This window comes from Gallus gallus, chromosome 3 (genome assembly GCF_016699485.2).
Source record: "Gallus gallus isolate bGalGal1 chromosome 3, bGalGal1.mat.broiler.GRCg7b, whole genome shotgun sequence".
NCBI lineage: Eukaryota > Metazoa > Chordata > Aves > Galliformes > Phasianidae > Gallus > Gallus gallus.
The window spans coordinates 16470745-16483858 of record NC_052534.1 but is presented as its reverse complement, the minus strand read 5'-3'; the positions used below and the strand labels follow the sequence as shown (position 1 = coordinate 16483858).

Sequence of the window (13114 nt, the reverse complement as noted above, 5' to 3'; positions counted from 1 at the left end):
TTTTATTGCTCTTTGTCCCTATTGAAAGCTTTGTGTAATGGGGTGTGAGCTCTACTAGGTGCTAAGGGCAGAAAGACACTGCAGCTGAATTCAGTATTCCACCTTAGGTATTTCAGAGGAAGCAGCTGACAGTCCTTCAGCTGATAACAGCAGAGTCACTTGTTCTTAATTGAGATTTGTTCAAATTTTATCCTGTAGTGGTTGCCTTGCATCCTGAAGCATGAGGTTTTTGGCTGATATTGTATTTCTACTTAACATTACAACAGATAGTTTTGCTTATAGAAAAAATAAAAAGATCCATGTCTCGGTAGCATTTGGTGACAGAAAGTTCTGTTAGCTTCAAGTCCACGTTTAATTCGCAGAATAACTATTGACAATAACTTTGCTTTCTGTTTTCAGCAAAATTTCCTGGCTTTTGGAAAAGAATAATGTTTGTTTGGTTTTGTATTTATGATTAACCTTGTAAATGTCTCTGACCTCTGCTGCAGTTCTTACTGAGAACCATTCTGAGCTTAAAAATGCTTTCAGTCATTATATAGATAAATATAGAAATATTTCTATATAGAAATATAGAAGTATTTCCATAGCAGTTTAAGATTTTCTGTGGGGTCCCTCCTGTTTCAGCTGTGTTCTTTAGAAACAGAGAATCAGAGCCAGACTAACCCAGAGGCTATGCTTGACTTGGATAGGGGAATTAAAAGGTTTCATGCTTTATTACGAGTATTTGTTAAATCTGTAGAACTTTCTGTCACTCTTTGCTCTGTTATAATGAGGAAAACGTATTTTATTGTATGAGTAATGTCATTTCATGTTCTGCTGAGATGTGTAAATAGTTCAAACTCTTCCTCCTGTATTATTACCTTGCATTTATCAATCCCACGTCAGGTCTTGTATCACTTACCTGCCTACATTTGCTACATCCTCATGATGTAAAAATCAGCTGTATGGAACTATTGCTATCTAGACATTAAAAAAAAAAAATCATAACAAAATGGAAAATCTTTGTTTGGTAAATGGTGTGGGGAATTGAAAACACCAGCTTCAGTGTAGCATAACATTTCTTTTTTCTTTTATTAAAGTGAGTAGAAGCAGGAAGTTTTTGAGAGGATAAGTGACTTCCATTCATTTAATTAAACGTTTCAGTCAAAGGTGTTTGTCATAACCATCTGAAAGGTAGTACAGCAGTGACGCAGGTGTCCTGTAGGGGTTAAAAGCTGAAACATGCTGTAGTCCCTGTGTTAGTGAGAACACTTCTGAAGTGGATGTAAGATTAAATTGTGATGATGTCATCTTGGCTCTTCAGAGCAGATGTGTCCATTCAGTGGCTCCCTTATACTACCCCCCTTTTTACCCCATATCTGTTGTGATTAACTAGTTGATGCTGGATTTCACTGTCAACATCAACTTACTTTATATGTTGTTAGTGTTATATATATACTCCAAGAACAGTACTACAGCAGCTTTGTTTCTGTGCAAGCCAGTTGTAGATGTAGTACGTACTGCTAAACATACAACTTAATTATCAAAGCCATTTGTCAAAAGTGTGTAAAATTACTCTGTAATCTAAGTGAGGAATGCAAGTTAGCAGATCATGTGTAAGACCGAGATTTAGTGATAATAAATTGTGATCATTATTTTGACCTTCATCCTTATGAACTTGGAAACTAACAAGAAGAATAACTTGGTATTTAATTAACAGAAGCAGCTGAATGTGATAGTATATACGAGTGGCCAGAAATGCTCTTACAGATAAATAGTCCATGGCATCTAGATGGCATAGCTGCTGTAGTTGGGGGTAAACCTTGAAAAGTTCTGACATCTTTGCTGTGTTAGACCTCTCCTGCACTTCTCCCAATGTTGTTGATAGTTGGGGGAACTGAACGTCGACACGTGATGTGGATGTGGAGTCTTTGGTAAGGAGAAATGTTTTTCTTAGCATTATGGAGAAAAATTGAAAATAATCATAGACCTTGGATCAGATGAGACTGTAAAGCATAAGTGTTGCTATCCAAGAGTATTGCAATGCTCTTTGCTTTCTTTACAGTGGCATTTTCACTGTTGTGGTGGTGCTGTCACTAGCGAAATTGACTTTGGGTGTGTAACTGTTTTGCTGGTGATAGCTGCAACGAAAGTTAGGGACAGGGAGAAATAGATTCTGCCCCAGTGACTGCTTGCTAAGAGATACTTGTAAATGCTTATACAGATAACATAAAGAGGTGATGGGAGGTTGCTTACTGACAGTATTAATACTGTTGGTTTTGACCAGGGCAGAGAGCTTTGAAGAGGTAGCATTGGCAAGATGCAGCCTTGTGAAGGGGAGAAATAGGTGTTTCCAGTGCTATAAGCAGTTCTGTGAACGGCAGCATTTCCAGTTCATTTAGAAACAGACAATGCTGAGTTTCAGGTCACCATAGTGAGTAGTTGGTGAGCACCTTGAGTGCTGACATGCTGCATCCGCATCACTCAATTTTCCTGCTCATATCACTGGTTCCAGCTGTAGGGTAAGAGGGCACCCCCAGCCTGGGAATAGTGCCTTGTCTCACTCTCTCTGGTCAGACCACTTCTGGAGCCAACCCTGCTGATGAAGCATACACACTGGCATAAGCTCATGGCATCAAGTGCTTCAGTTTCGCTTCATCATAGCAGGAGGAAGATTGTCACTGCTGTGACTTGTGTTCACTGGGTCTGTTCCCTACCAGGATATAGTCAGGTGATGAAAGAGAAGCTAACATGAAGTAAAGAAACAACAAACCCAAACTCACAGAGTTTAGGATTGCCTTTGAAAAGACAATTCCACTTTCTGTATTTCTCTTGTACCTTTCTTTGAATAATTTGATCAGAATTTTACTGGTCTTGGTGCAGCCATTCAGATAATTGTAAAGTGAGTAGAGGTGTGACTCAATCCTGTTTCAGTGTTGCCTTTTGTGTGTTGTACCTTGCTGTGAGTATTCACCCTCTGTTCAGGCTGCTGGGGATTTTTGTTTTTAAAGAAGGCTGAAAAGCTGCTGTAGCTGTTACTAAGAGGAATCTAACTTAGGTTGTGCTTGAGAGATGGGCTGGTATTTGCACAGGTGTACTGTGGTGGATTAAATGCTGCTGTGTTAAAGGAATATTAAAAGAAAACAGTTAACTGTTTAACATCTCCAGTCAGAAACTGTAACTGTGTGGTGCTCAAATGGCCCTCCCCTCCTCCTTCATTCCCTCTTGGAGTTAAAAACAACACTGTATTGTGCCATTAAAGAGTGAAAAAGGTGAAAAACTTCATGTGTGCAATAACTTACACTATAAATACCCAATCAGATCTTGTCTCCATTTATATACTTGGAGCAAGCTTGCAAAAAGCTGATTTTTTTTAAGTGAATTGGGACAGAAAACTTTTATTTAGCAAACAAAAAACTGCAGCTAATGATGATCTCAAATTACTTCATTTAGCAGCTTTTAAGATGAAATCCTTTCCATTTGTCACTTGTGTCTACAGTTGTCTCTTTTACAAACAAAACTCTTCTTAAATTAGATTATCCAATACAGCTGGAAAAAATAAACTTCATGTTAGAGGTCTGAGTAAATCCTCAGAACTTATTTCAGACCTGAAGTTCCAGCTATGATATTTGGCTTAATAGAAGGTCTCAAATCCTAGGCTACGCTGTAACTTCAGCTGAACGTCTTCATCTGCTTTTCACATTTAGATGTCATTTAGATACTGAAGTACTTTTTTTTATTAATTACATTTGAATGTATAAGTGGCTCCCGTGCTTCAGTGGTTCTTACTTTGTAGGGGAAGACTATAAGGTTCAGCATGTGATGAATAAGTGTAACAACTTCACATTTTCTCCTCCTATAATGGATTGATTTTGAGTATAATAATACTGTTGAAACCCTGTAAAAAGCAAAATACTTATTTATCCTTTCCAGTTGTATTTATCGTTGTTCTTACAGTCCTGCATGCTGGTTTTCTATTAAAAAAATAAGGATAAATTGCAATGTTCACTTTTATCTCTTGGTTTCCTCAGAATTGAGCATTCTCACTCTATTGTAGTCCTTTTTGTTCTTTCGATGTGCATGTAATACATATTAAAGTGTGATGATTTAATACTTCTTGCATGGAAACCTCATACTTTTATATCCAATAAAAAACTTTAAAACATGGTAATTTTATTTCCCACAGGAATTAAGCTGTATTTCTTGCTTTGGGAGTGATGCTATCAAACTCCTGCTTTATCTGCTTCTGAATTCATTCATAGGAATTTTAGAAAATTACTGTTTTTTTGTGTTACTACATGTGTGTGTATACACATCTGTGATCATATACATATTCACACGTGTGTGTGTGTGTGCGTATATATGTGAGCATTTTTACAAAGGACATTTATTTCCCAGTGAAAACTTGCCCTTTGCATTTCCAAAGACTTATTTAAACAGTGTTAATAAAGGAAAATGTGGATGCCAACCTTCTTAGGAGTTTGGGTTGTTTGCAATGCCTCTCAGCGATATCTTTGTGATAGAAGTGAAGACACTGTTGTAATTCTGAGTGTGAGGGGATAAGACTTTTTGGAACCAAAAAGAAGCTTGGATGGGTGAGCCTGCTGTACACATGAAAATTATTCAAATGTTTATCCATGTAGACTATATGTAGTAGTTCCACGTAAGCTGGACTTATGATAACCACGTTGTTTTTAATTTGGTCTCTTCATTTTCAGGGGAGGTTTTTGCAATATGTGGGAGCTGCAGTGCTTTGGGAAGTTGGAATCCACAAGCCGCAGTGGTCCTCCAGACTGATGACTGGTAGGCTGTTTTTTCTTTAGGGATCTAGAGCAGTGAATTGATTCTGGTTCTGAGGTTGTCAACTATCAGGCTACATAGGAATGTGTTTAAGAGAATGTTTAACTTTGGTATGCTTTTCTAGTTACAAATGATGCTTCTACCATTGTGGTTGACACACGTCAGAAGTACAGTTGTAGACACTTCTAATAAGAGGTTGCTAAGGATAACTCTCAGTCTTGTAATGATGCAAACACCAAATTGTGGGAGATGTTTACTTTCTTCTTAACCTGTACAAGTACTTATTGTGCGGTAGGAAGGTGGGAAGAAGATGATAGTTTTAATGCTAAAACTTCTGTGTGATTTGTGTTCATATGAAAATGAGCTTACATGAAGACAGTCTGGCACTTCATAGGAGTTCAGTATTTCCTTAAAATGGTACCCTTACGTGCTGTTATTTGTCCATGTGATGCAGGAAATAGGGTTATAAGATGTAATTCTGTCAGTGGCTTCATGAGTGATGTTGGATGAATTCATGAATTATATCATCATGTTTTCACTATCTGTTACGTGAGCGTGAGGATTCTTGCTCCCGTAGAGCTCTTCAGATCTGAGGTCCAAAAGTGCACTTTCTGTTCTAAGTATGCCTCCCGAAAAACTTTCTGGTAGCAATACACACTGTTCTATTTAGAATGGAGAATGACTGAACTAAAGAAGTAATAACGAATCAGAATGCAAAGTAACCTGTAAAGAGTGTTAAGACTCACCAACTGTTTTGAATACCATAGAGCAAACTCAGTTCTGTCATCGAAGTTGCAAAAAATACCAGTGTATTTGCCCATGTGTTACTTCTGTGCTATTTCTGGGATAGATTTTTGTACTAATTTAAAACAAAACAAAAGATCACCTGAGAAGCTACAAACGTACTCGGTAAGGAAAGCCACATTCCAAACAAATGGTTTCAGTCTCTACTAATAAATCATTTTTTTAAGATGCCAGTAGAGCTGCTAAGATAAAGTAGTGTGTAGAATGTTGGATCAAACATCAGAGAACTGAAGAGAATAAGTTTTTGAACTTGTTATTTTCACAGTGAATTATGGAAAGCTACTATAGAGCTTCCTAGAGGAGTTCCTGTTAAGTATCGATATTTTAAAGGGTACTTCTTGGAACCTAAGGTATGTACAACCTTTTCTGTTTTAATTTGACTCATTTTTTTCTGTGGGAAAAAAATCTTCATTTGAAGTAAAAAGGATTTTCTGAGTTAAATCTCAGATTATAGAAAGAACTGTTAAATTGCAACATATGAAACACCAAAGTACTTGTGGAAATGCAAGCAACTCACTTCAGGAAATATCTAACTGCTTTTAGTTAGCTTTATTTTAGTGAAAACATCTTTTGTCTTTACCCTGTTAGTGCTTTTTGAAAATACCAAGGATAACGAAATGCCTGAGAGTGTTGTAATAGCTGGAGCAGTACAAGGAAGTTTTCATTGGATGTAGTAAGGCTATAACAACTCTTACACTTAAAATTAAATAGAGATTTTGTAAGACAAGGATCTCTAGCATGAAAACAAGCAAAAGCAATAGCAGGAGAAAGCGTGAGCAGGTTTTACCTTACTGCAGCTTTAGAATTTTAACTGCAGATTTTTTTGGTGAGATGTGAGATGGATTAACTTGCTTTTGTGCTGTGTAATGAGCACATTTATCTCTTGGAGTAGATAGATGGGGCTTCCCAATTTTTTCTCTAAGTTTATGTAGGTATTTGTATGGTGTTCAAGGCTAGGCTGGATGGAGCTTAAAACAGCAAGTTCTCTAGTGGAAGGTGTCCCAGCTCATGGCAGGAGAGTTGGAACCGGATGATCTTTAAGGTCCCTTCCAACCCAAACCTTCCTTCGATTCTGTGATTTGCGTGGCTTGACCAAAGAGACACCGATGTGTTATTGCGGGTATGGATGTCCAAGTTGTGTGTGAGTTGAGTGTATGGGGTAGTATACTGGTGTGTAGATAAGGTAGTTGGATGGAGCTTTTCCATCTTCGAGCTAGTGATGAGACTGAAAGGTGTCCAGGAAAAAATGTCAGACTAATTGGGAAAAATAAGCAACTACTTTTCAGCTGCTTATAAATATAATAATAATATATTACTTATAAATAATAACTAATGAATATATATACATCTTTGCTGTCTTGCTTACTCTGTCAATGTCTTCTAGGTGTTTACCTTGAACTTTAGTTTTTGTTTGAAATCAGGTTTATGACTGCTAAGCTGGATGTGCAAAGGAGTTGTATGATTATCTGGTTTGGTGTTTTGTTTGGTTTTTATATTTTAAATTACTGTCAAGAGTATGTGAGGTCAGCTAGATTCAGTTTGTTTCCACTGAAAAAGTATTTGGTGGAGGCATCATGGGAGTACTCAGTGAAGGGTACTGATTTGAAATGAGGCATGAGACTGCTCTGCTTTTCCTTAAAGCAAGTAAACGATATAATCTGAAAGTCATGCTTTTGTTGTTATTTTGTGGGAAAACAAGGGAAGGTCAGTAATAGTTGTTTGTTGTGTTGTTCAGTTTTTGAGGCTGAAAGTAGATTTGTCTTTCATGATTTTCCAGCTATGATGGGACTCTTCTGTTTCTTGTAAATGCCCTTAAGTTTAAAATGTAAACAATACCACATGAAAAAAGTACACTTAGTGAGAGCAAATTGGCAGAAAATGTGCTCATAGACGAAGTTTGCTTTAACATATGAAAAAGTTTACAATATGTATTGGTGAGTGTGTTTCTTTAAGTAGGTGCTCTGTATCGTGCACGCTTTTTGTACCGTGTGATGCAGAGTCTGCCAAGGTAAGTATGAATTTTATGGAATAACAGCATAAAGAGCTACTGTATATAGAAAGGAAGCCAAAACACCCTACAAAAGCAAAGGATGTAATTGCCTGGGTACGTGATTATCCACTTAGCAGTCTCTAACCTGTACCCATTAAGTGTGCAGTACCACAGGACTTCATTTTATAAGAAATAGTCTTTTGTAGCTGGTACTTCTGCCCCTCAATGTTTTCTTTTTACGTATATAGATAGATAGATACAGATATACATAGGGTTTTTTTGCAGAACGATAAAAACCAGGGTCCCTTGTATATTACATTCCTGTTAGAAACAACATGGTGCACATAAGACAGTCTTTGGATTACTTCATTAACAACCCTGCTAAGGATAAGATGCTTCTAAATGAAATTATTCTGAATGTTTATTTCAGTGAATGTGTTTTATTATTCATAGCATGTGATTAATTTCTCAAGCTTGCTATATGTGGTCCTTCAGACCCTGTTAGCATTTTGTGAGTGCAATTGTATGTCATGGTCTGTAGTTGGATAACTTAAATGTATGTCTAGTATTAATTACATGTTAAAGTCTAAATGTGAATTTGACACTAGGTAACTGAGTAAATGATGCTGAAAGGCAGATCCAGTTCAAGTTGCAGTTCCTTTAGATTCTCTAAGAACTGCATCTTTGAAGATGCTTGACATGTAGAATCACACTGACATGGGTGCCTGTTGGCAAAGTGCAAGTGATGCATGTTTACACAGGAATGATCTCAGACTAGATGTGAAAATGCAGCTGATGACTTGTGTTTTAGAGTTCAAAAAAATGGGGAAAGTATTTTTCTCACCTCCCTTTAAAAAATAGTCATTATTTAGATATGTTCTGTCACTTATTTTGCTTGAAGGGTAGTACAGTATTGTGGGAAGTTTTGTTGCTTTGCACTGCAGCGTTTTGATGTTAACATAGTAATGGTTATATAAACAGTTAATACAGAAATGTATAGACTATTTTAGGAGTCCATATATGAATACATACACAAAGAATGTTTTACTGTTGAATTGGTGCAAGTCTTGATTCTTAAATACCAAGAGCTTTTAACGTTAAAACCAATTTAATGATAATGAGCAATCCTAAGATTTTCTTTTAAGTAAATAAATGCATTGGATACAATAAGACAGTAATTTAAATTGTTTTGCTCAGATTTTTGTCTCAAAACATAGTCCAGAACCAGTTCCCTTACTGTAACAATCTTTCTATCTTATTTTGTATATTCTTTCTGTCTGACTGGGGAGAGGAAACCACCTGCATACCTTGTTTCAAATTTAAATCTAGGGTATGTTATGCATTTTAGGATATGTTTTTGATAGATATTGTTTGCACGATGCGTGTTTGAAAACCTTAGTAAAGTAAACACGTACAGTGTTCTGCTCAGCAGTGTTCTATGTGCTTTTCCAACAGTAAGTAGTCGTGCAAGTTCAGGGTTATTTTCTTGAAGGAAAGTGTGAAATAGCTATCTGTGTAGGGAAACTTTGAAGGTTGTGTTGGTGAATGTGTTCCACCATTGAGTATTGCTCGATGGAAGATATTTCAAATGAGACCTGCTAGCTTTTCTAAAATGTAATGTCAAGTCCATGTAGTGCTCAGTGTACGGTAACCAGGGTGAAAGGTAGATCCAGGCTCAGTAACTTCTTTAATAGCCAAGTGCCCCAGAAGACCTCTTGCCAGATGATTAACCCATGGTTAACCTGTTGGTGACAAAGGAGCACTGCTGCTAGGACTGAGCTGAGGTGGAAGGTTGTCTGTTAAATATTATGGGAAGTATTAGAGCTATAGGATCTCTAGTTGGCCTAAGATGTTGCGGCAGGTGATGTGAAGACGCAGATGCCTTGTGAAATTAGTGGCACTGGCTGTAAAGCTTTGGTTGTTTGGTTTTGTGCCTAATTGTCGTGTCTTACATCGTACAGAAATGTGGAGATACAGCATTGAGAGAATAAGACTAATTTGTTTGTGATTTTGTTTTCTTGAAGTAGATTAACATCCTTGAAATACAGTTTTAAGAAGTTTAGCCATGAAGTGCATCTTGTTAAATGTTCTTCTGATCTCCTTTGTGGATTTATTTTGTTCTGTTCTAAGATCACCTTGTTTTTCTTAATGTCTGCTCTGTTGTGTAGTCCTGGATCGGGAATCTTGGAACTGCCCTCCTATTTTTTCATTAAATAAAAATTACTATTTTAAGAACAAAAAGGCAAATGGATTTGCCATTTTATTTTTTAAATGTGTTAATAGATGGTCCCTTCCATACAGTGCTGCTCTGTGTAACATCAGTGTACTGCCCACAGGGATGTTTGAAGTGACACCTGGGGACATGTCGTTTAAGCTACTGCTTGGACAACCTGATTTAAATACCATATTCATACTGTGAATACTGATGGCACATCATTAACTTCTGCTGTAAGCTAATCCAAACTGAACTGTTGTTTGGATGCCACTGAATATAATTGGAGTTGCATCAGTACTCTAACCTCACTTTAAATGTGACTTCTGTTGGGTGTCCTTTAAACATCTTAGAGGCATTTCAGTGAATGGCAGCTAAGCACCAAGTCTGAGCAGGGATTGTGGGAGGGTGCAGTTGTGTCTGTGCCCATTCACTACCTGCTTGCTAGGCTTCTCTTAGTATGGAAAGTACTGTGGGATTAAATGTGTGACCATCCCATTGTATCCCTTTCAGGGGTTGAAATTTAGTGATCTGTATCCAGTGCGTTGTGCTTGTTCTGGAAATTATATTACTCAAATTCTCTTTCATAATTTTAGTGCCTAAAAGCTAAATGTAGAATTACAGTAGTGTATTTTACCCTTTCAGAAATAAGCTGGCGTTGTATTTTAGTGCAATATGGGGGTTGCAAGTACAAGTAGAGGCCTTTGCCTGCCTTCTGTAGGATGCAGCCTAATGCGTGTTAGGGCAGGTTTGCGTTCCCCAGCATTGCGAACTGCAAGCTCTGCAACTGTTCATGGGAGCTGCTGCTGGAGCAGCACACAGTGTTAGGAAACATCAGTAGTTAGGAAATGCTGGCAAACAGAGGCTTCAGCTTTGAAAATGGAGATGGTGATATACAAAGATGAGTCTGTGAAAAATGGGGGAAGAAGGCTGTCGTAACTTACTTTTCTACAAGTCCATAGGAGCACGTATTCTGGCAACGGCAGAGAAAAGGGGAATTAAAACTGCCCCGTAACTGGAATAAACTGAGGACAATAGTATTTACATGTATCTTGTCCTTAAAGCAAAACTTTAAACATTTGCATTTTATTCTGATTTGATCGTTACACGCTTCGGAATTCACTAGAAAATTTGGTTAGGTTAAAAGCACTTGATATAGGTCAAGGAATCCCATCAGCTGCTTAAGAATTAAGTGGGCTGTAAGATAGCAGATCTGGGTATCGGAGTGCTTTGTGGAGGTTGAAGCTTGTCTGGATGTGCCTCTGGAGCTGAAATCTGTTTAAGCAGGAATCCAGTTCCGGGACAAGTTGGCACTGAGGTTGGTGTGAGTGAGGTGGGCAGTAGCTAGTCTGTCTGCAAATAGGAGTTGCCTAGGCACAGACCACCAAAAGGACAAACTGCAGCTGTTTGACAGCAGCTTTCACTGATAGTAACAACCGTACAAAGTTAGAGAAAGCAAACAACTTCCTAGGGTGACTGAGCTGGAAATCAGGATGTTCTTCCTGTCACAAGCCATTGGTTACATTGAGGTTGTAACCTAGAAAGCATTTAGAGTTTTACTAAATCTAGACTATTTGTCAACAAAAGAGTAATTTTTTTGGTAAAATAACCTCATTCTGTTTCAAACATAGGCCTGCAGAGGGCTTCAGTGCTGGTTGATAGCACAGTATCGGTGTATTCTTCCTCCTGAGGCAGCTGGATTCCAGTTACTTAGGCTTTAATTGGATGGTAGATAATTTGTTTTCATGTACCTCCGCTTGAATAAGTGTTTTATGTAGACTTGGAACGAGTTGAGTAAGTCTAAGGGGAGAACTGACCAACAACTTCTAACTGATGAGTAGATTCGCTGTTTCAAACTGTGGAGATGAAGCTTGTATGGATTCTGTTTATGAATTGTAGTTGTAGTAAAAAAACCCACCTGATGAGTTCACAGACGGTGTTTTGGTTGTGGTTTTTTTTTGTATCCAAAGGAGACTACGGTAGTCCAGAATAATAGTTATAAGTAGTAAAGATGTAATAGTTCTGTCTAACATCACCACTCTGTCGGACTTCTGACAAGTTTTGTTATGTGTAGTGTGACCTGACTTATCAGATAGCAGCAGCAGTTGCAAGGGGTAAGAGCTAAGCTGACCTATTTCTCCTTTATTTCATTCTCTTTCTCTCTCTTTCTCTCCGCTCTCCTCGTCCTTTTAAATCTGTAATTTAAGTTCACAACCATCCCAAAGAGCTTCATGGGTAGAAAATCAGATATAACAAAAGAAATTATTGTAGACATTTAACTTTTAAATTACAGACTATCGATGGTCCCTGCGAAGTCATAGTTCACACGTGGGAGACTCATCTACAACCACGATCAATTACCCCTTTAGGTATGGGCATAAACTGCATCTGTTTGAGGCATATGCATAAGATTGCTAATATGCTGCACATTGGTTTAGAGGGATTGATAATTATAGATATAAAATACTGAAATTTATTAATGTTTTGAAGGTATAAACTTTTCTTTGCACAACATGGACCTTACTCTCAAAAAAAACCCGCACCTATCTATCTGTATATATATATATATGAATAAGTGACTTAAAAATGAAGTGAGTGTGAAATTCTTTGCTGCCATCCCTAAGATGATGTGGACTGCTTTTTTTTTTTTTTAACTTCAAATGTAATCCTTTTTTTCTAAGTTCAATTCTTTGAGACTAAGGATCCATTTTTTTTTTTAAGTATTTTTTTCCCTCCCAGAGAATGTGGGGAGGGGGAGGGCATGGATTCACTATTGGTTTTGTTTAAGTACTGTATCACTAGTAAAATTTTAATGCAAAAAAAAAAAAAAAAATTAGGCTTCTTTAAATAAGTAAAATTAATGTAATTAATGTATATGGCTAATTTATATGGCAATTTAGCAATAAATTTATTTTGCTGGAAGCAAGAGTGGCATGCGGACCTGCATACAAGTTCCTAATGCTTTCCTAAGGTGGGAGAATTTGGGTGTTTTGATGGTGTTTAAGTGATAACCTTTGAATGTAGCTTGTAATTTAGATCTCCAGTGCTGCTCAGAATGGCATGTTCTATGCACTGTTCCTTCTAGAATATGAGCAATGTTATTTTCTCCCCACTTCTCCACGCAGAGTATTTGTCTATTATTTATCTTCTGATTTGTTGAAAGAATACATCTTTTATAAAGAAGATGATATTAAAGAAACTTAATAATAATGCATGATCACTGTTGGTATTTTTGTGTAATTTCTATTGAATTAATGCAGTTCAGTGTTTGTATTCCTGTAACAAGTTATCTCTGTGTTTTTTCAGTAATTAATTAGGAAGCAGTGTGC

The 13114-nt window shown here is 37.2% G+C and overlaps 1 protein-coding gene across 12 annotated transcripts in view; it reads left to right on the top strand.

Annotated features, from left to right (window-relative positions):
* The window catches only part of GPCPD1 (glycerophosphocholine phosphodiesterase 1), a 42057-nt gene that overhangs the window by 7931 nt on the left and 21012 nt on the right, over window positions 1–13114 (top strand). For 10 of the 12 annotated variants that reach the window (XM_419376.8, XM_040697035.2, NM_001398248.1 and 7 more), the window contains exons 3-5: window positions 4698–4782; window positions 5849–5933; window positions 12079–12154. In XM_419376.8, coding sequence (XP_419376.3) covers window positions 4698–4782; window positions 5849–5933; window positions 12079–12154 — 246 coding nt within the window. Of the gene's footprint in view, window positions 1–4697; window positions 4783–5848; window positions 5934–7539; window positions 7592–12078; window positions 12155–13114 lie in introns of those variants that run through there. The other 2 variants (XM_046938761.1, XM_046938762.1) reach the window with 2 other exon arrangements.